General features: G+C 34.8%; 2 protein-coding genes across 2 annotated transcripts; one reads left to right on the plus strand and one right to left on the minus strand.

Moving 5' to 3' along the window:
* Positions 1 to 4,962: 4,962 nt before the first annotated feature.
* LOC140057452 (macrophage scavenger receptor types I and II-like) lies at positions 4,963 to 10,563 on the plus strand. The gene is made up of 3 exons (XM_072103116.1): positions 4,963 to 5,106; positions 8,719 to 9,054; positions 9,440 to 10,563. The coding sequence occupies exons 1-3, from the start codon at positions 5,028 to 5,030 to the stop codon at positions 9,670 to 9,672; spliced, it is 648 nt and encodes a 215-aa protein (XP_071959217.1). The 5' UTR covers positions 4,963 to 5,027; the 3' UTR covers positions 9,673 to 10,563.
* On the minus strand, positions 10,067 to 20,427 carry LOC140057608 (uncharacterized). The gene is made up of 19 exons (XM_072103325.1): positions 20,394 to 20,427; positions 18,757 to 18,844; positions 17,832 to 18,166; positions 17,593 to 17,731; positions 16,953 to 17,317; positions 16,171 to 16,276; positions 15,742 to 15,849; positions 15,016 to 15,112; positions 14,425 to 14,554; positions 14,157 to 14,215; positions 13,727 to 13,844; positions 13,506 to 13,609; positions 12,944 to 13,049; positions 12,589 to 12,803; positions 12,187 to 12,247; positions 11,948 to 12,051; positions 10,557 to 10,719; positions 10,310 to 10,387; positions 10,067 to 10,197 (listed from the first exon to the last, which is right to left on the minus strand). The coding sequence occupies exons 2-19, from the start codon at positions 18,812 to 18,814 to the stop codon at positions 10,132 to 10,134; spliced, it is 2,412 nt and encodes an 803-aa protein (XP_071959426.1). The 5' UTR covers positions 18,815 to 18,844; positions 20,394 to 20,427; the 3' UTR covers positions 10,067 to 10,131.
* Positions 20,428 to 21,352: the final 925 nt, after the last annotated feature.

A 21,352-nucleotide genomic window follows, 5' to 3' on the forward strand; every position in this document is an offset into this window, starting at 1 on the left:
TTTTTTCCACTCACTTATATATATATATATATATATATCATTTACATTTACATAACATAACATATATTAAATGTGGGTGGATGGAAGTCACAGTAAGTTCACTGAACTTTAAGTCGTGACTCCCGTATGCCTAAGTATACTAACATTGCTACAGAGTAGACTAAAATATAAATATATAATAGTGAAAGTACATAAAATAAAGAAATAAAAAAAAAATTTAAATTATAGAAGTTAAGATAAACCAGGCAATTATATAATATATGATAAAAGGGATAATGATAACAATTAGAGTACAATATGAAATATAATTAAATATGGTATAATAACAAGTATAACGATACAATGTAGCGGAGATTATTGAATACCAGGGTGAAGGATTTAATGCCATGTATCACCACCAAATAAATAAGGATAAAAGATCGGCGAAAATTTATGTAGCATATTCTGACACCATTTTGTGTTTGAAATTAGATTTAAAACTAGAAAAGGAAGATTTCTGTTTAAGTTCATTTGAGAGTGAAGTCCAAAGTTTGGGACCAAAATAATACATAGAAAATCGTCGAGCCTTAACATTTAAATTATCAAGGATATAATTGTTAACAGAGGATCGGGTTTTATAGGAATGGCGTTCGTCAATTCTTGTAAATAAAGCATTAAAATGTGAAGGCAGTAAATTGTTAGATAAACGGTACATAAATGAGGCAACTTGTAATTTATTTAAATCATAAATGTTTAAAACGTTAAATCTTTTAAAAAGTAATTTTGTATGGGCTCTAAATGATTCTCCCGCGCAAATCCGAAGTGCACGTTTTTGTAGTTTAAAAAGGCGGTCAATTTGAGTTTTCTCTAGACTTGTCCAGGGGCATAACGTATTAAATTTATCTAGAGTAATTGCCCAACATAAATTGGCATAAGAAAGGTAAGGCAAAACTAAAGTATTATAAAGGGTTAATAAGGTTTTTTGAGGGAAGATATGTTTTAATTTGTTCAATATTCCAACATTTCTAGAAACTAGATTACTGATTTTATTTATATGTAGTTTCCAAGTCAGAGAGGCATCTATGGTTACTCCTAAAAATTGGGTTTCATTAACTCGTTTGATCATTTTATTATCAATGTATATTTGTTCATTTAAAGAATTTGAAATTTTACGTTTAGAAAATATTATATAGTTCGTTTTGAATGTATTAAGAGTTAATTTATTGTGTTTGAGCCAATTTGAAACTTTAAGTAACTCATCATTGACAATTTTAAACAAGGTATTTAATTTAGGATGAGAGAAAAAAATATTTGTGTCGTCAGCAAATAAGATAAAATTTAGTAATTTAGAGCTGTTTGGTATATCGTTAACAAAAATCAGGAATAAGAGTGGTCCAAGAATCGATCCTTGGGGAACACCACAGGTTAAACGGGAATAGGAAGAGTTAAAATTATTTAAGGAAGTAAACTGAACACGATTGGAAAGGTAGCTTTTAATTAGTTTTAAAGGAAGGCCTCTGATACCGTAATTTGAACATTCCGATCACTAGTATGGCAATGGAATTTCGAAAGGTTTACCGGAACTATTTCAATGGAATTTCGAAAAGTTTACCGGAATGCCAGTTGAAGTTCGCCATTTTCCAGCCGTAAAACGAAGCTTGGTACCTTTATTGTACATCTCTTTTACTTGTGATCTCCATTTCTTTTTTTCCAGTAGATCGGCAGCAGTAAGATCATCTATGATATAAAATTTCTGGCTATCTAGCGCAGAACTTCGTTGTTTCATAACTTCAATCTTAGAAGCGTATGAGAGAAAACGGGCAATGATATGCCTTGGCTTGCCGTTCATACTTTTACCATCTCGGTGGGCCCGTTCGATTGTTGGCCTGGGATCGAGTGTGAAAAAATCGGAAAGAATGTTCTCAAAGATTAACTTACAGTTTTCTTTTGTGTTCTCTTCCACACCAACAATTCTTACGTTATTACGACGAGAAAAGCGTTCCGTCTTGTTAATTTTTGCCAACAGGTCAGTTGTACTACCTTGTAAATTAGCAACTGTTGTTGTCAGCTCTGTGACAGTCGTTTTTAATTCCTTGTTTTCATCTTCAAGGGCATCTATTCTAGCAGAATTAAACGATATTGCTTCGTAAAGCTCAGCTTTATTAGATTCTTGGCCTTTTAAAATCGATTCAAGTTTTTTTTTAACAAACGATTCACGATCGATGCTGTCTGAGTTGGCCTTTAAAGAATCAGTGTTGATTGTAGCTTCAAAGTTGGCTTAATAAATTGAACACAGTAGAACCCCTATATGGAGGACTCGTCAGGAACTAAAATAGGCGTGTTCATTGATATAAATAGGGGTGTAGTGTTATATATTGCCTCAAATTCTTTTCACAAAAAAATGTCCCCTTAAAAGGGGTGTCGCAAAGGATAGCTTCGAATTGCTCACTGTTGTAGTTATTATTTATTGATTGATTAACATTCAATAAACCAATTGGTCTTTGATCAAATCAAATAATATTTATACGCCATATCTCATCACGCCATATCTCATCTCCCCCCCCCCCCTTTATTGCAAAGAAGCTTTATTTAAAATGATTGATATCCTTTATTTGATTAGATAAGTCAACTGCCAAACTTTGTAAGTGTAACAAATAACAAAATCATTAAAAACAAAATTAATTTTAATTTTTGTACTTTATAAACAAAAATGATTATTATTAAATTATGTTATCAAATAAATTTGATACAGCAAATAAACTGACACCTGTAAGTCTTGTAATAACTTTGAATTTATTTTATACATACAGTATTGTGTAAAGTTAAAGATGTATTGTCCCCCTGAAAAAATAATTGTAAGAATTATTATTTTTTTTTTTAATATTCCATTTTATTGTAACATAATAGTTATCCACTTTTATCAAAAATTAGATGGAAAAAAAATGTATTTCCCTGAAAAAAATGTAATTTAAAGCAAAAAATGGTCAAATTGGCTGGCAGCCAATGGATTTTTGGTTAAATTTAACCATTTATTTTGTCATTTTATAAGTGAAAACATTTTTTTTTTTTTTTCGTTTTTTTTATGGAAGTATTAAAACTACAAAATAACATTAAAAGTCTGTTTTAATAAATCGTCATTTTTCATGTTTTTGGGGGAAAATACATCTTTAATGCTTCTACATTGCAATTACTTTAATTTTTAATCATAAGCTAGTAATTTCATGCTTGTGAATTACACAACACATGGCGTTTCATACGTATAATACATGAGCTCGTATTTTCAGACAAGAACAAGAAATATTTCTTACAAAAAACGCTGCTCGCTTATTGACGTAACAGTTTTAAAGATATATTGTCCCTCTGAAAAATATTTTTATATTAAATTAGTTTTTGAATGTCTCATTTTATTGTCACATTAGTTGATTTTATTGCTGAGGTCAAGTCTGGGGGTCACTTCATCAAGCCTAGATGCTTCAAGTGTGAAGTATCCTATTACAAACAAAAACTCATTGTAAATACCAGAAATGCTTTGGGATTTGTAATTTTAACATGACCTGCCCTAGTTTAAAAAAAACCAAAAAACGTCGGACTCTAGAACTAGAACTGATGCTTGCTTCCAGCTTCTGAATGAGTAGTCCTCTTGGGACGTAGCTGCCTAAAGCAGCAGCGTGAAAAGACAATTAATACATACAGTGGAAAGTCTATAGTAGGCCTAATGTAACGTAGATTTATGTTTATGAAATATTAATAAAAACTAGATATAGATCATAATTATAGGCCTACAAGTTAAACAAATTTTTAAAATTCCAAGGAACACTATTCGTTTTACACGGTTGGTCGTTTATGTCGCTCTAAATCCTGACGCTAAAAAAATAGAGGATATACGATTTTTGTGAATGTTGTATTTCAATGACGACACATAAGTAATACACAGTTCCGGTAATAATTATTACTAAGGTTATGTTTTTGTTCCATTTGTTTTCGGAAAGTTAAAGATGTATTGTCCCTTGAAACACACAAAAATTAAGTTCAAAATATTCTAAATTTAAAGTGGCCATATCAAAGTACTGTAATATTAAAGTTATTCACTTAAAGTTGAAAATTTGAGGCAAAAACAACAAGTTTACGTAATTAACAGGTAAATTAGTTTAATTACATTTCATCTGGAAAATCGTCACGAGCAAAAGTAAACAAAGATTTCAAACCATAAGTACGCATTATGCATATGCTAAATTAGGATTGTTTACAACTCGTCACGGTTAAGAAGGTATTTTCACACAGATCATGAGGAAGTTTTATGATTATGCATACAGAGTAGCCAAACAAGCGCGTTTCATTATGGGATATGTTTTTGTTTGGTGATAGTTAATAACTATTATGATACTTCAAAATGACCCACAGTTTTTCGAAATCTTTTATTTTTTATTTTTTTGGAATTAGTCAAAGGGACAATACATCTTTAATATTTCCACATTATTCATCAATTCAAAATGTCAATTGGTTAAGCTTCTGTTCCCACTGTGACGTACAGTATGAACGCAACTAATTTGACCAATCACAAGGAATGGATCATCAAAACTGGATTTACGCGTAACACAATATGTTTTACTAAATTTTACAAAATGCAACAAATTGATTCAACTTCCTTACATTACAATGTTTAATTGTCGAATCCTTTAGTAAAAACAACTTTAAAGTGATCCTCTAAAACAATTAACTTAAAGGTAAAGATAGCTTGAAATTAATGTACACAACGACTTACCGACGTAATCTAAAAATGAATTCATAAAACACTAAATAGACACAACCAAATACTGTAGGCTATACCAACAATGAATAGAATAATGCCATTAAGCCTACTCACTATAAATTATAGAATGACTCACAATAATGCACTGTATATCAACCGTAAAACGAAGAACAAAATAATTCTTTTGTATAATAACACGGAAATAAAAGCATATAAAGTTCACTCTCGGCAAGGATCCGTCCAGAACCAGACGACATAAATTACGGTAGGCCTACTATCGTTCAAAAGGGCATCTGAGATGACTATATACGTACAGAGAGGAGAATGTAGTGCCAGATATCACATTGCAATACTGTTAGTTCTTTTGACGGTTGGTAGTAAGTAGCTCTTAAAATTGTTTTAGTTAAAAACAAAGGTAGACTAAAATGTTTTATTCTAAATACTTATGTTTCACCTTTCTCTTTTCCAGCCAGAATTTATCGAGAATACATTCCATACATTTGAGGCCACTCGCCGAGTGGGCATCGTCTATTCACATTGCCGATAAAAATTCCTACTTTATCTATTATGTTACGTTTCGCTACGATTCATGCACCGTTTAAAAAAGTCTATAAATAGACCTACAAACAAATAAAATAGTACTTGGCTTTAAGTCAACAAGACGGAAATGCTGTAGGCCTAGATAGGCAATTGTACTAAACTTACTTACCCTAACCAGCATGCATTTCGAGCTAACGTCTAAAAATATAAGTATAATAAATCGTATCCGGATATTCACCCCCTGGACATTTACCCCCCCCCCCCGGAAAACTACCCCCCGGACAACCACCACCTGGACAACTACCCCCTTAGGACAACTACCCCTTTAGGACAACTACCCCCCGGACAAATACCCCCCGGACAACTACCCCCTTAGGACAACAACCGCCTTAGGACAACTACCCCCTGGACAACTACCCTCCGGACAATTACCCCCTAGGAACAATTACCCCTAGGAACAATTACCCCTGACAATTACCCCCTCCCCCGGGTAAATACCCCGCGGACATCTACCCCACCCAGACCATTCAACAACCTGACTCTGCAACAGTGTATTATAGGAATTAATAACTATATTTTAATTCGTTACTTAGACGAATTACTATTCATTATTGTAAACAAAAGTAAAAGATTGAACATAATTATAGCCTGGTATAAACTGAAGATTGTCACACATGATCATAGGATAGTCGAACGTATTTTATAGTACTCCCTGTATTTACTGTAAAGACTGGTTCGCTAATAATAATAATAATATTTTTTGCGTCAGGACAATGCTTCGATAACCACTGGTCTTAAAAGAATTAATTTTTGTCTCAAATTTGTCATATATGTATTTTTGTACACTTGATGAATAATATCACTTTTGATATTTGACCTCAATGTTCACTCACCGAGTAAACGGCGATCTTTAAATAAATTCCCCTCAACTTAAACGGTGACCATGTTACTCCCATGAAACATCATATGGAATAATCGGCGTCTATTTCCATTAGATTATACCCCCTCCCATTGAATAAACAACTTTCTTCCAATAAATGTCCACGTACCTAAAAACCACCTGAACAATAAACAGCCCAGGCCGTTTTTTCAATAAATACGGTACTTTAAATCTAGCACATCTATGGTCTAGTGTGCTGTTAAACAGAATAATCGGTTAAAAACGGGTGTTTCGAAACTAGAGACCCGAGACCAGAGACCAGAGACCCGAGAGTGGGGTCTCCCTTTTCGTATAGTGGGGTCTCCATTTTCGTACGTGGGTCTCCCTTTTCGTATATTTAGGTCTCCCTTTTCATATTGGGTCTCGTGTCAGGTCTCTAGTCTCGGGTCTCTAGTTTCGAAACACCCGTTAAAAACAGATGATTTCATTTTTACAGAAACCGGTGTCTATTTCCATTAGATTATACCCCCTCCCATTGAATAAACAACTTTCTTCCAATAAATGTCCACCTAAAAACCACCTGAACAATAAACAGCCCAGGCCGTTTTTTCAATAAATACGGTACTTTAAATCTAGCACATCTAGGGTCTACCGTGCTGTTAAACAGAATAATCGGTTAAAAACGGGTGTTTCGAAACTAGAGACCCAAGACGAGACCAGAGACCCAATACGAAAAGGGAGACCTAAATATACGAAAAGGGAGACCCACGTACGAAAAGGGAGACCCCACTATACGAAAAGGGAGACCCCACTATACGGAAAGGAGACCCTAATATACGAAAAGGGAGACCTAAATATACGAAAAGGGAGACCCAAATATACGAAAAGGGAGACCCAAATATACAAAATGGGAGACCCAAATATACGAAAAGGGAGACTCACTATAAGAAAAGGGAGACCCCACTATACGAAAAGAGAGACCACACTATACGAAAAGGGAGACCCTAATATACGAAAAGGGAGACCCAAATATAGGTCTCCCTTTTCGTATTGGGTCTCGTGTCAGGTCTCTGGTCTCGGGTCTCTAGTTTCGAAACACCCGTTAAAAACAGATGATTTCATTTTTACAGAAACCGGTGTCTATATATTTGTCTACTTTTGGATTGGGGGGGGGGGGGGAGTTGACCGGGGGTAGTTGACCGGGGGGTAGTTGACCGGGGTAGTTGACCGGGGTAGTTACCTGGGGGGTAGTTATCCTAAGGGGGTAGTTGTCCTAAGGAGGTAGTTGTCCGGGGGGTAGTTGTCCGGGGGTAGTTGTCCGGGGGTTGTTATCCTAAGGAGGTAGTTGTCCGGGGAGTAGTTGTCCGGGGAGTAGTTGTCCGGGGGGTAGTTGTCCTAAGGGGGGTTGTTGTCCGGGTGGTAAACATCCGGGGGTAACTGTCTAGGGGGTAGGTGTCTAGTGGGTAGGTGTCCTAGATAATAAATAATTATCTAGGACACCTACCCCCTAATTATCTAGGACACCTACCCCCTAGACACCTACTACCCCCCCCCCCCTAGACAGTTACCCCCCGGATGTAAATATACTCAAAACTTTTTTTTTTAAAAAAGCGGCCGCCGCCGCGTGTCGTAACCGGCACCTTCACCACGTGTCGTCATCACGTGTGCAAATTCAACAGACAGCGCGAGCAGTAGTCTAGTTAGCAGCACATGTAGCAGAAGATCTCGACAGGAACTGAGGAACATAAAATTAGAAATACAATTATCATAAAATTAGGACTACCTACAGTAGTAGTAGACGCAGCTCCGGCTAGGCCCCCGGCTAGGCCCCAAAACCAAGACAACGTAAGTAAGCCCATTAGGCATTACATTAGTTAAACTTAGCTTAAACATGCGCACTAGAGAGGCCTAGCTAGTAAAGTGGCCAGGGCTAGACTATATAGACTCTAGGCCTCCTACCTAGATAGGCTAGAGGGCCTAGATAAATAGTATTTTAATAGGCCTAAGGCTAGGCTACGTTTAATGTAGTAGGCCGCGCCTAGTTATTTTAAATAGCCTGAGAAATGTTCATTTAATAGTACGGTACCGTTCCGTATCCATACTTCTGGCTACTGATTCAATGAAGGCTGATGCCAGGGTAGGCTGGGAAATGTTCATTTCTAGATACGGTACCGTACCGTATCCATACTTCTGGCTACTGATTCAGTGAAGGCTGATGCCAGGCTTAGGCTGGGCCTACGTAGTAACGGTGGTGCCAGCACTACAAACGAACCCTTCCCGGCCAGTTGTAATCGGAATCAAAAGATATTCGCGTATTTCGCTCCAAGTACGCTGTTACAAAGAATGCAATGATATAATGTTAAGTATACGAAGTCGGACGGTACGTTTGGGAAAACGACTAGTAGTAGGCCTATATTAGTAGGCCTAATCTACTACATTTCGGCAAACGTCACACGACGAAGGTGACCAAGTTTGTTTAGAATACGTATATATCATTACAAAATAACAAAAGGTCTACATGTATTATTTAGGAGAGCTTTTCCTGCAATATTTTCAATCCATCTTGCAGGTAATGTTGCATATGACATACGCTTAGTGAACGGTAATTCAAAACATGAGGGTCGTGTTGAAATACTCGTGGACGGTAGTTGGGGCACGATATGTGATACAAATTGGTGGGTAGCAGAAAGCGATGCCGTATGTAAAAAGCTAGGCTATGAACATGGATCTCACACGTATAAAGGAGCCCATTTCGGTGAAGGACCGGATCAGATTTTGTTCTACAGCGTTAATTGTAGTAAAGGTATGGACTTTGATGACTGCCATTTTGAGCCTACGTCGATTCAACCTTGTTCACATCATCGTGATGTTGGAGTAAAATGTAATACCGGCGAGGATGATGATGGTAAGTTTTAAACATCCTAATAAAAAAAGTTGTCTAACAACGTTTAAGACGTACTCAAGAAACAATATGCAATTAGAAAAAAATTCTCCAATCATTTAATTTATATGCTGCTAATTAGAACTTTACAGCTTAACCTATAGGCAATCTATACAGTAAAAAAAATCACCATAAGTGTTTTAAAGACTTAATGTTCAACAAACTCTCTATAGACCTAAAAAATTAAACATTTTAAATGTGATTGAAAAAATTCATCTCCTTCCCAAATTGAGAAAGTGCGATGCTAACGCACGAAACGTTGGTAAGTTTCAACGTTTATTTTTCACCTTCATGAAAAACGAAAATTTGATTTCAAAAATTTTAAATGTGAATTGATATCTTTTAATAGGTTCTGGTAACAACAAAATGTTGGTGGGCGTAATAGTCATTGTTCTGTTAGTTATTGTCTGTCTGATCTTCGGAATTCATATAATCCGCAACAGAAGAAGAGCTCGTAATGAGCATGCGCATCGCAGAATTAAATCAGAAGAAGAGGAACAACAGACAAAGCCTATTAATGAAAAGGAACTTATAGAAAATGAAGCACAAAAACCTGAAGAAACCGAAACGAAAGACGTTTAGATTTCTATACAATGTTTATATTTTTCATCAGACTAATATACATTTAGCGTTTTGACAAACTTGCAACCTTATGTCTGAAAAGTTTGTCTAAATGTCCGACATTTTGCTTATACCATATTATACAGACAATTGATTTAAAAATTCTAGCGACAATAATTTTTCTTTTTGATTTAGTGGATTTGTACCTTAACTACTTAAATATTCCTGGTAAGAATAACAATAGTTAAATAAAATAGTATTTTAATTTAATATGTATACAGATACTAATCTACGTACATTAGGCCTATACGTAAATATTGATGCATACAATGCAAATATCACAGTTCAATTATTAAAGTTTGCAATTTTAGGTGAGTGTATTCAAGTTGTGGTGTCTATACACACGATCCCCGATTGAAATACTAATAATTATAATACATGGAGTCGGGAGTATTCCCATCTTGTTTTGAACTTAAATTTTCAAAGTTGACTTTGAGCAACGGTTGAATGTCCTGCTGCCGTCATCGCGTTAGTACTTTTAGTCCCCTGTTGTAAAAAAAAAATCAATTAACTTAGATAATAGGTAAACACATTACACAGATAGGAAATTGATCTAATAATACTCAGTAGTGATTAATGACTATAACTCTGTACTTACCTGAGAGGTCGATAGATCTTTGATCTTGTTGTTCCATCGAAAGTGTTTTGCCATCCATTTTTTGCCAGCTCCGCAGATCTGTAAAATAATATTTATCTATAATATAAATGATAACTAAAAACAAAATAATCAGTAATATAACGGTAAAAACTCAATCATTGCCAATGGTTTTACTAAAAATAACCAACAGAACATCTCGTGATTTCGTATTTTTATAAGGCCTATATGTTTTTTTTTTGCTACTGACCTCATTGTCCAGCAGGCAGCAAACAACAAATACAAAAACACCTTGTAAAGAGTTCAGAATATTAAAGAGGTAGACAACAAACAGGCTCGCGTTGGCAAACGCTCCCAATACCCACGTCACACCCAGAATAGGGAGAAGTACGAAGCTTCCTCTGACAGCGGTTCTAAAAATGGCAATGTCAGGGTGTTAAAATATGGGGAAACATGTATCTGTACTTTATATTTTGCTAAGTTTCTCTAGTATTGTCACCATAATATTGTAATGTAGATCACCTTGAGGTGGTTTCATAAAAGATACTCAAAATCACTGATTTATACCAGTGGTATCTGCATATGACAATATTTGTCTAGTATCATAGACAAATTCTGTAATACAGCATCCCATGTGTTCAGATATGATGCCTGTATCATGGACGGTTAAGTTAAGAGTTAGGTTATGAATTAATACATGATTTACATATGTTTCACCTAAGATACTGTATCACGAAAGTTGCCTGGTCAAATTTAGAAACAGTACCGAGAATCGGCTACTATGGCTCTGTCACTGACAGTCAGATATCAAACTGTACATATTCATTGAAACAGCTAATAAGCTACTCTTTTTAGATCTAAATAATACGAGGTATACCGCTCAACTTAACTTACCATATTCATTATTTTTATCAATAGGCCTATATTTCCCTAAACAGGTCACGAATTTCCTTAATACCAAGTTATTATTTTTCTCCGTTGTGGCATAACCACAACTTCATCTATTACAATACGTAGTTATACCACGAAGGAAATGAATAACTCATATATATTGATATACACAATTATCTTATTATTGACACATTGTTGTTGGCCAGATTGTTACGGATATAGAACTTTGTATGCATTTAATTTGTATTGATTATTTCTAATTTCAACAAATTTCATCCGTTAATAATGATATTTTCCTTTCTTGGCACATTAGATTGATTATAGAAAATTTACATTATAATGAGGTTTTATTTTAATTATTATATGCAGTATGCCCAGCCTATCCTAGATTGTATAACTGTTATTAGGTTTTACCAAATTGCTTTTTCAAATCAAATTATTTTACTTATTTATGATTGACAGATCTCTCTCATTTTTCTTGTACAGTTTGTAAGATAATTATAATGTAACATTAAGATACATTGCCTTACATTCGTTGTATATGATTTTTTTATTCTTGTTATAAATTTCAGTAACTTTAAACTCATTTAAGTCTGCGATGAATCTTTCCAATACAAAACAGGCACATGTATTATTTTAAAATTTCATTTTGAGTATAACGAAATATGTTGATACAGTAGCATGCTTGGTTGTCTCCGATTCAGTTCATAGGGCCTAACAGACAAGACAGAACTAAACAAATTTCGTTACCTTAGTTGTTTATATTCCTTTTGTATCTTCGGCGGTTTTCTTAACATTGGTCCCGATCTTTTGTAAATAACGTAAACCATTTTTGCCAATACTACTATATTTACCTGTAATAATTGTAATATAAATTTATGAATTGTGACTTGCGAGTTTGTGACAATGGTGTTCCAGTGTACGCTGTAGGTTCTCTGTACAAACAGACACAGTTTTATTTATTTAATGTTGTTGAAATAAAAGCTTACCCCAACTATTAAAAGTGCTGGAATTGCAAAAACCAATCGGCAGCTACTTCTCAGCCAGCACCTAAAATGTAATGAAGATCGTAACCTCAACTTGATATTAGTTTTTGGTGGTTGTTTTTATGGTCTCCCGGAGCCAACTGCATGGTCACACTTAATATGTTAAACAATTTATTCGAACTATAACTCTCCTCCTCTAACGTACTTCCGGTTATTCACATTCCCTTATCGGTATCTATCAACTCTTACGCACTTCATCCATCGTTTTCTTTCCAACTTGGCCACCTAGCATCTCGAATCCAAATCCAACCTGTTCCGTCTCTCAAAGCAATAGGCACACTCTTCCACTCTCAAGCAATCTCTCTACTTCCACCTCTCAAAATAATTTAGTGAGCTGTCTCTTACATTGTTTCAGTGACATAACAGTCATATCTGACTGCAGCAAACACGCCGATGAAACATGCTGGTGTCAGGTAACAAAATAGCATATAATGCATCAGCTTCAATTTGTTGGATGCGTTCTTGATCACCTTAATGACAAGAAAACATGCTTCCGCCAGCATCCACATGAACATGCAGAAGATGAGATAGTGCAGAAGAATCGCAACGAACTTACACGACTATAATAGAATAAACAATAAGCATTTACGTCGCTTTGTCAGTCAGTCTTTCGGTATCGGGCAACTACTCTATCTTTGTCATTGAATGTCACTGATCTCACCAGTACTAGTGGTTTATGGGTCATTCTTTCAACCATTACCTTTTGTTCTGTTTTGTTAATGGCTGTCAGAAAGAGCAAGTCAACACCAAGCATACACACAATGAGATTGACGTGGATCTTGTGACGCACAGACATTTTGTCACATCTACCAATAAAAGAAGAGGAGAAAGTGAATCATAAGCCTCTTTCTCTTTCATTTATTTGTTAAAAGTGTCCAAATTGACACCTATATCTGATCATAATGTTAGGGCCTACATGAGATTCGAATTTTTTAACAAGCTACTTTGGGAGTTGCGAGCATGGTTCGATATCATTTTAAAACAACCGCCGCTACTGTCTGGTCTCCTAGTTTAGTGACAGTGAACCGTTAACATGTATCAAATCACCGTCAAGCTAGATACAACGTCAGGCCAGACTATGTTAATGGTGGTTGCAGCTTTTCAGACATATCGAAGAACACTGGCCTAGCATACTTTGGAAATATTACAGGTGGACCACGACCTATCAGTACGCGCTTTTATTGTGATGACTATGATGATTCTATGGAGTAAAGTAGTGAATTAATGGAAGGCAGGCTAAGGTTGTTAAACGAATTAAATACCTCAATACAACATATACCAATAGACATATTATCAACGTCACAACCGAGAGGCTTAGTCCAATTATTGTAATCCAGGAATTTATGACGTCGTCTTTTGCTGACACCTTAAAAGGTAAGAAAACATACGGTATAAATGTGTTTGTAGTCCCTGTTATTACTTATTATTACTAATGTCGAACTGTGTTAGATTGCCTTAGTTAAAACAAAGTAGGCCTATATACCTCATCATCCGAGACTTGCATAAGAACAGCAAAGCTTGTCATATGAGAACAGAAACAGTGAATAACCTGTGTTGTAGAATTGTAGTTGAGCATCTGACATCCTCTTGTTGACCATTTGCTGAAAGTTGAACACAAGTTATTTTTCGAACTGAACTTATAATAATTATTCTCACGGAATCTCGAATATTTGTGTCAAACTGTCGATTTTAGGCGTATTAGTATGATGTAAAGGATTTTCCACATTATTATTTTCATGATACCGTACATGCGTTGCAATTGAAACATCATGAGGTGCTGTATCACGGAGTTGTCCAGGAAACTGGACAAATCCAGATACAGTACCTTGTTCGGATAACATTTTGGTGAGTACCCGGTCTGTAGATTGCATTCAGTTTTTAAATTTTATGCTACAACGACGAAATATAATTACCTCGATTTTATATCGTAAAATACACACAGAGAATTCTTTTCTATATATTCTGATGATTCCTGTAAGAGAAAGGTATTGTATTATTCACTCCGACTGATTTTGTCATCATGCATCTGGATTATTGTTTTCTCATTTTTTTAAATATAAAGTTTGCGGTACAACACGTATATTAGTTCTGAAAAGAACATTTTATGATGTGCTTCATTGTTATTGAAGAGTTTATTGTAAACTTCTGTACTTTTTCTAAAAGGTAGTTTGTTTAGCTTACATTAAATGGGTTGATCGGTAAACTTAACTCCACTTGTCCGGCAATAAGGGTGTCGTTTATTCCATAGATACTTATCGATAATAACCCACTTATGAGTATAAATATATCATCTCCATCGTGTAAATCATTGCTGCAAAATTAATATTATTGCTCATACCATGGATAAATAAAATAAATAATATTAAATAATATTTTTTTCCTCCATGATCATACATATTAGTAAATGGAAAAAATAGCTCTTGTTTGTACAGATTAAATTAACCATGATGGTCCTGGTCATCGCAAATTGAAAGCTCCCTAAGTTAGTGGAACTTTGAGAGAGAAGAGAAGAAAATTAAAAAGAATCCATTATGAATTGTAACAGTCAGAGTGACATGGTTAAAGATCATTACAGACGATTTACCATTTTTGTATCAATATATTAACGGGTATGTCGGGTCCGTTAGCCACTAATCACGTTCAAAATAGATTATATCAAAGTATTAACGTTTTACTTACGTCGTGTGATCATAATCTACGTAGACATCTGGTCCGTTAGCCACTACGTCACGTTCAAAATAGATTATATCAAAGTATTAACGTTTTACTTACGTCGTGTGATCATAATCTACGTAGACATCTGGTCCGTTAGCCACTACGTCACGTTCAAAATAGACAGAAACCAGTACCGGTACCACTATATAGTTTTCTATTAAAACATAAAATATTTAAATCGTTTATGTTATATTTCAATGAGGTATGGCGTTAGTGACGAGCAGGTTAATCAAAAGAGTACATTTAAAATTCTGTAAATTATAATTTATCCCGTATAACATTAATTTCAATATCAGTTAAACTGGTAACCTTGGCATTTTACGCTTTCGCCTGTGGGATAATTGTTAGAATACACGATTGTTTGATTACCTATAGGACTTTTTCTAAAGTATTACTTGCTATTGTCTGTATGTTTATTTACACGTTAACGTCCACAATTTAAAGTTATCATCCTGGTTTTGTTTATATAAGCATATAACAGACACTGTAATGAAAATATATTAATATTGGTACTTCACAAAACGTTTTGAAATCTCGAGTTATCTTCTTCAATATGATACGAAATATTATATAACACGTCCTCTGTTGTTTCTTCATTTTGTATATGCATTCTGTATATTGCTTATAGGAGTCCCTTAGTTTGGGTTTCAGACGGAGTTTTGATTTAATATTAGATAAATATATTGGCACACATGGCGTTTCATACGTGTACTCGAAATAACTACAGACTTAGGGAAAGTCTCTAGGAGTCCCTGTTTCTAAATGCAAAATTTAGTTTTTTACCTTCGTTTGGCGAAACTTTAACACTGAAAAACACGGATTTGTCGTTGGCAGTTTTAATCTCCTGGTGAACGACGCTACTTGTTTTGCCAATCCATGAGGCCTTTGAATCTGAATTTAATTTCACGGAATTTAGGTATCAAACATAATTATGCAACGATAATTCCGATTATAATTTTTTGTATACGGTAATTGTTTATTACAATGGAAAACATAATTTAGTCTTTCTCTGTTAAAAGATGAGACAATTACTGAATTTTATTACCCTGGTAAAAATGATAAAAATAACATGTGATTTATTTCTGTCATCGATAAAAAAATGGAAGTCGTCGACCAAAATATTTGTTTTAGGAAACACGACTGCTGTAGTTGTACCAGTGTACTACTAAGAAAAGTGCGTTATACATTTATTTTTTGAAGTATAAAACTCACAGACTGACTGGTGCTCAAAAGATATAACATCACTTTCTGTACTCCTCAGAGCATGAACAATATCAACTTCTTTTGATGCCATCCATGAACTCAGTGTTTGCCCAGCCTTTATATGAAATAACAATAACTGCATTTAGTATATAGCAAATTTTTATATTTTAGTTTGTAAGAGATAATATGAATAAAAAAAAACATTAGCGAGACCAACCTGCATTTCTTCTTCTGAAGAAGCTGTCCGAGAAGGACAGTGAAATTGCCAAGCAGGTTAGTATCGTTAACTTTTGGTTCTTTCGAAAATAATTAATAATGACTATCCAAAACCAGAGGTTTTTATCATATGAGATAATATTGTATGCACTTTTTATTTTATTTCAACTACATCCAACAGCGAAAAAATCTCCAATTATAGGATGCCTTAAACATATTTTGATATAAATATTTACGTTAAAACACAGAAAAATATGTAACATACAAAATGGTAAACGTAGCTGTAAAAACTTTAGATTAAAAAATTGACAAACTGTAAAAAAAACAATATTGAATCGTTTCTTAGCATATGCGCTTAAGAAACACCATATCCAAAGAAATGACAGATAAAACAAAAAGAAATGAATGAGAAATGAAAATAAAGATAACTAGTGGGGTTTAAGTCGAGATTAAAGGGAGAGAGAGAGAGAGAGGTTCATCGGAAGTTGGTTCCAGGGCTTCTAGCAAAAATCAGTCGGTATTCAGAAGACAATTTAGAGTTTGTTAGAGAAAAAAGCATTAAAATTAAAACTTACAATATTACCGTCGGCAGAAAGAAACAGGATCTCCGTAGTTGATGCCGCAGTTGACGGTAACGGCTCGCTGGTAGTTTTAATGGATGTTGTCGGTGTCGCCGTTGTCGGGTTTGCTGTTGTTGATGTCGCCGTTGTCGGGTTTGCTGTTGTTGATGTCGCCGTTGTCAGGTTTGCTGTTGTTGATGTCGCCGTTGTCGGGTTTGCTGTTGTTGATGTCGCCGTTGTCAGGTTTGCTGTTGTTGATGTCGCCGTTGTCGGGTTTGCTGTTGTTGATGTCGCCGTTGTCGGGTTTGCTGTTGTTGATGTCGCCGTTGTCAGGTTTGCTGTTGTTGATGTCGCCGTTGTCGGGTTTGCTGTTGTTGCTACTACAAACACAACAATATAATACTATGTAGAGGTGATTCTAAAGCTTTGTCAACACTAGTTTGACAAAATAGTGTTATGTGCCCAAATATGGTATTGATATGACATCATCGTGTTCCATATATGGACACATCACATTAAACATAAATGTGTAGACAGAGCTTTAGACAACATAGGCTACACGACGATGTTCTAATAATACTGAAAACAAACTTATCGTAGAGTTGATTTTTTTAAAGTTTCCTAGTAGTAAAGTAAAATATAAAAAAAATATTACCTTTACATCCAATAACTTCAAATCGTAAACTGACATGGCCACTCCACCCCGTTGGATTGATACGGATGAAGCGAGCCAAGACAGACTGATAAAATGTGTTTGTTACCTGGGTATTACTATCCGAATTTCCTGGAAAAGCCTAAAAGATCGTCACCAGTACTTTATGAACAATTACAGAAAACTATATACAAATACAGGTAATTCATATCGCCATTTGCCTAAATAATTAGCCTACGTACCGCTTCTGATCCAAACTCATCCACTATATTTTGCAACGGTAAACTGATATCAGTCGTGTAAAGAACTTTGTATGACGTCACGTAAAAAGACGCATGACTTCTTCCTTGTGTTATTACTCCAGTTACTTTGTTGATTTCTAGAAGATCAGCTTGTATCCATTGGTTATTGTCTTGAGCACCTGCAGTCCAACCTCCTCTTCCCCCACCATCATGTTGCATATTAAGACGTCCACGATCGGCTCTACGTTCGTAATTGTATTCACTAGAAGCCGTCAGCTCTGCAGTTCCCTGTTCAACGCCAAGAGCTTCGGGCGCTGTACATGACTCCGTTGCCGCTGCAAGACAAAGATGATAATGATTGGAATTTTTTTTCAGTAACATAAGCCTATTCATATAGCGTCGTTCGATGAGGTAAAAGTTTTTTGTTTTTTTTGACAACCTAAAAACTACGCCCGACGCTATCTCAAGACGACTTGTCTCGTCGGGATGATTCAAGGCAACTCAGACGGTATTGTACGACGAGGCTCGACGAAATGTCTTGACTTGTCGTGCTGTTGAATCCCTACGAGACTAGTCCTCTTGAGACAGCGTCGTGCGTAGTTTTTAGGTCGTCGGTAGAACAATCAACATTTTTTTTCTTCCGACGAGACGATTGGTCGCTGTCTGAGTTTTGGAAAATTATAGACCTTGTAACAAACATTGAATAATTTACGTTTAGACAGAACGGACACTATTACTGCAAAGGGGACGAAGACAAACATTTCCAACCGTTGTTCATCTTTACAAATCCGAAATTCTTTTTATAAAAGAAAGCAACACATTTATGTCATATACTTTTTAATGTATAACGTTTTAATGATCAGCTGGTTGGAAGAAAACAAAAGATAAGGAAGAATAAGCCACAAGGAGACAAAATCGTTCTTACCGAACACACTCACGGACAACACGATACCAGACAACACGATACCAATCAACAGGTTCATGTTGTTTTATAAACACGTCCAGAAGGTAAACTAACAATGATATAAAAAATATCTATTAGAATTAGAAATCGAACAAATTATGTGAACCGGTAAATATCGAGAAATAATCCGTTGCAAATAATCTACAAAAATAGCCGTTGACCTACTGTACTGCGCGGGTTATGAATACTCTGCATATTCATAATGATTAGGCCTATCCCATTTTTTTGTCTTATGTGAGATCGTCCCACTTTTATTTCCATCACCATCATCAAAATTTTTAATATAAATACTGTATAGTAATTTATGCATATTTGTTTTAACATTTTATTTTTGTTATGTGTATATCATAAATGATTATTGTCGTTTATAGTCTTTTCCATTATCATTATTTACCATAATTCTCTCTTATCTTTTAATGTATGATTACCCACTTTTCTATCGGGGCCATGAATATTTTTTTCACAATGGAAATTAACATATGTTTTTAAATCTATTAATAAAGACCTCGTTGCATGACTGTTGTTGCATGGATACAACAATTTATTATCATTATTGGGCTTTATTATTAAAATACCGAAATGATAAATGAAAGGATTAGTTTATACGAGGGTGGTATCATTTAATGATAAACGGTTTACATTCAAATAATAGTTTTTTGGGGGTTTTTGTTCTAGTAAATGTCTTTTGAGGCCAGTTCGAATTTTTGTTATCATCTACTCTTCTGTTTAATTTATCGAAAACTTTAAAATGTGAAGCCCATACAAATTTACGAACTACGGATGTTCTCTAGAAATTTATGTTATTTCTTATGACCATTACACAAAACGCGGAGCTTACGGGCGGTTTCCGCTCAGGAGGATAGATACATAGGCCTATTCTTTGTGCGACAAGCTACGCGTTTTTCCGCTTACAGTTACCGCTCGTCCTTGTAAATTGGCCTTTACCAGTTAATACTACTGTATTCCCTTACACTATTCTCTCATTCACTGTGCATTGTCGAGGTGGTTGGAGAGTCCTTTCCACTGTCCGTTCGTAAAGAAATAAAGTGAAAAGGTCTTTACATGGAGAAATAAGTTATTTCTTCATGATTTGAATAACGTTAAACGTATTTATTGAAATATATTATAAAAGACACTTTCACTGATGAAGCCCGAAGCTAATTTTTCTGGTTGTTTTACTTTATCGCTTTGTTTCAGATTTTTGCTTATTTCATTTTGTATCTCTATTGAGATTCAGCCACTGATACCCACATCATGGTCATTTTTTCGTTGCTTATTTTATTTTGTATCTCTATTGAGATTCAGCCAGTGATGATTCCCACACCATTTTCATTTTCAGCAATTTGCCTTTGGATTTATATTTAAGACAGATAGACATATTGCATTAAAACACCTTTTGGTCTATGCTTGTGTGTCCAAGGTATGCCTAATATACCAATATGTTCAATAACTGTCTTTACCGCATACACGTTATGCCTACTTATTTTGATCGATTTCTCTTTCCGTTATAATTAATATTTATTTGCAATAAAAACTAACTAGAGTTAGGGTTAAAAACAAATAAAATATATTTTTAAATAAATATGAAGCATACTTACATTTTGTAATCCCAGTGATGTTTTTAAATAGATAGGCTTAATGTGAACTTGGTTGTAAACTCGACAAGAGCACGTCATGCACTTATATCACAGTTCCTCCAATCATCGCACAACACGTGTAGGTTTGTTATTGGAAGAGAATTGCTATTCAATAATAATGTATAAACAGAGAATAAATTACATTCTTCAAATTTAATTTTTTTTTAAAATATACATTATAGGATACGGTTTCCATCGGTCTTATAAAAAAAAAAACAAGATTTAAATTGCAGAAATTTTTGAGTAAGGCCTATACCGAAAAATGCACCAAATGTGAAATTAAGTACAATACAATTGTCTATTGTAAACATTTCATTCGATGACACTATTATAATTCTGTTCATCTCTGTGGTGGTTTATATAACTTAGTTTACTATAGAATAGAAACTGTTTTATACTCTTTATTACGATTATATATTGTTTATACACGGAGTATTTATAGGTTGATGAGACTATTTTATGATTATAAAATATACTGTCAGATAATCGATCTATTGGATCGTTTTCGTTTTTACACCGCATTGTGATAATTGCTCTTTATTATTTTTCTGTATAGAAAAGAAAGATTAACAATACAACATACGTGTTTATAAGGGTTTAAACCACTGCTATATTCAAAACATTTTAGCAGGTCATCACAATAGTTTACCATTACAAAGCGCTTTGTAATTCCAACTCACGTCGCACGATAAAAACGTACTAAAAAAAGTACTAATAAATCTATAATATGTTGTGCCTTAGCTAGTTAGATAGACTTGTGCCCCAAGTCTGTCGTTATTTCGAGGCTTTTCGATGTTTACAAGCTCAAGTAGTACACGTATGAAACGCCAAGTGTGCCAAAATATTTATCTTTTAACTAATAATTAAGTCAAAACTCCGTCGGGAACCCAGACTATAGGTTAGATTGTGCGTCATATTAC

This window comes from Antedon mediterranea, chromosome 8, assembly GCF_964355755.1.
Source record: "Antedon mediterranea chromosome 8, ecAntMedi1.1, whole genome shotgun sequence".
NCBI classification, from domain to species: domain Eukaryota; kingdom Metazoa; phylum Echinodermata; class Crinoidea; order Comatulida; family Antedonidae; genus Antedon; species Antedon mediterranea.

Bases quoted from the DNA above. Each gene is read 5' to 3' on its own strand.
- LOC140057608 (XM_072103325.1), bottom strand. From the start codon at position 18,814: ATGAACCTGTTGATTGGTATCGTGTTGTCTGGTATCGTGTTGTCCGTG. The intron at 13,610-13,726 runs GTATATAGGCCT...TTACCTTTTAAG, and splicing joins TGCAAGTCTCGGATGATGAG to GTGTCAGCAAAAGACGACGT. The intron at 13,050-13,505 runs GTATTTAATTCG...TTTTATTGGTAG, and splicing joins TTGGTATATGTTGTATTGAG to ATGTGACAAAATGTCTGTGC.
- LOC140057452 (XM_072103116.1), top strand. From the start codon at position 5,028: ATGACTATATACGTACAGAGAGGAGAATGTAGTGCCAGATATCACATT. The intron at 5,107-8,718 runs GTAAGTAGCTCT...TCCATCTTGCAG, and splicing joins AGTTCTTTTGACGGTTGGTA to GTAATGTTGCATATGACATA. The intron at 9,055-9,439 runs GTAAGTTTTAAA...ATCTTTTAATAG, and splicing joins TACCGGCGAGGATGATGATG to GTTCTGGTAACAACAAAATG.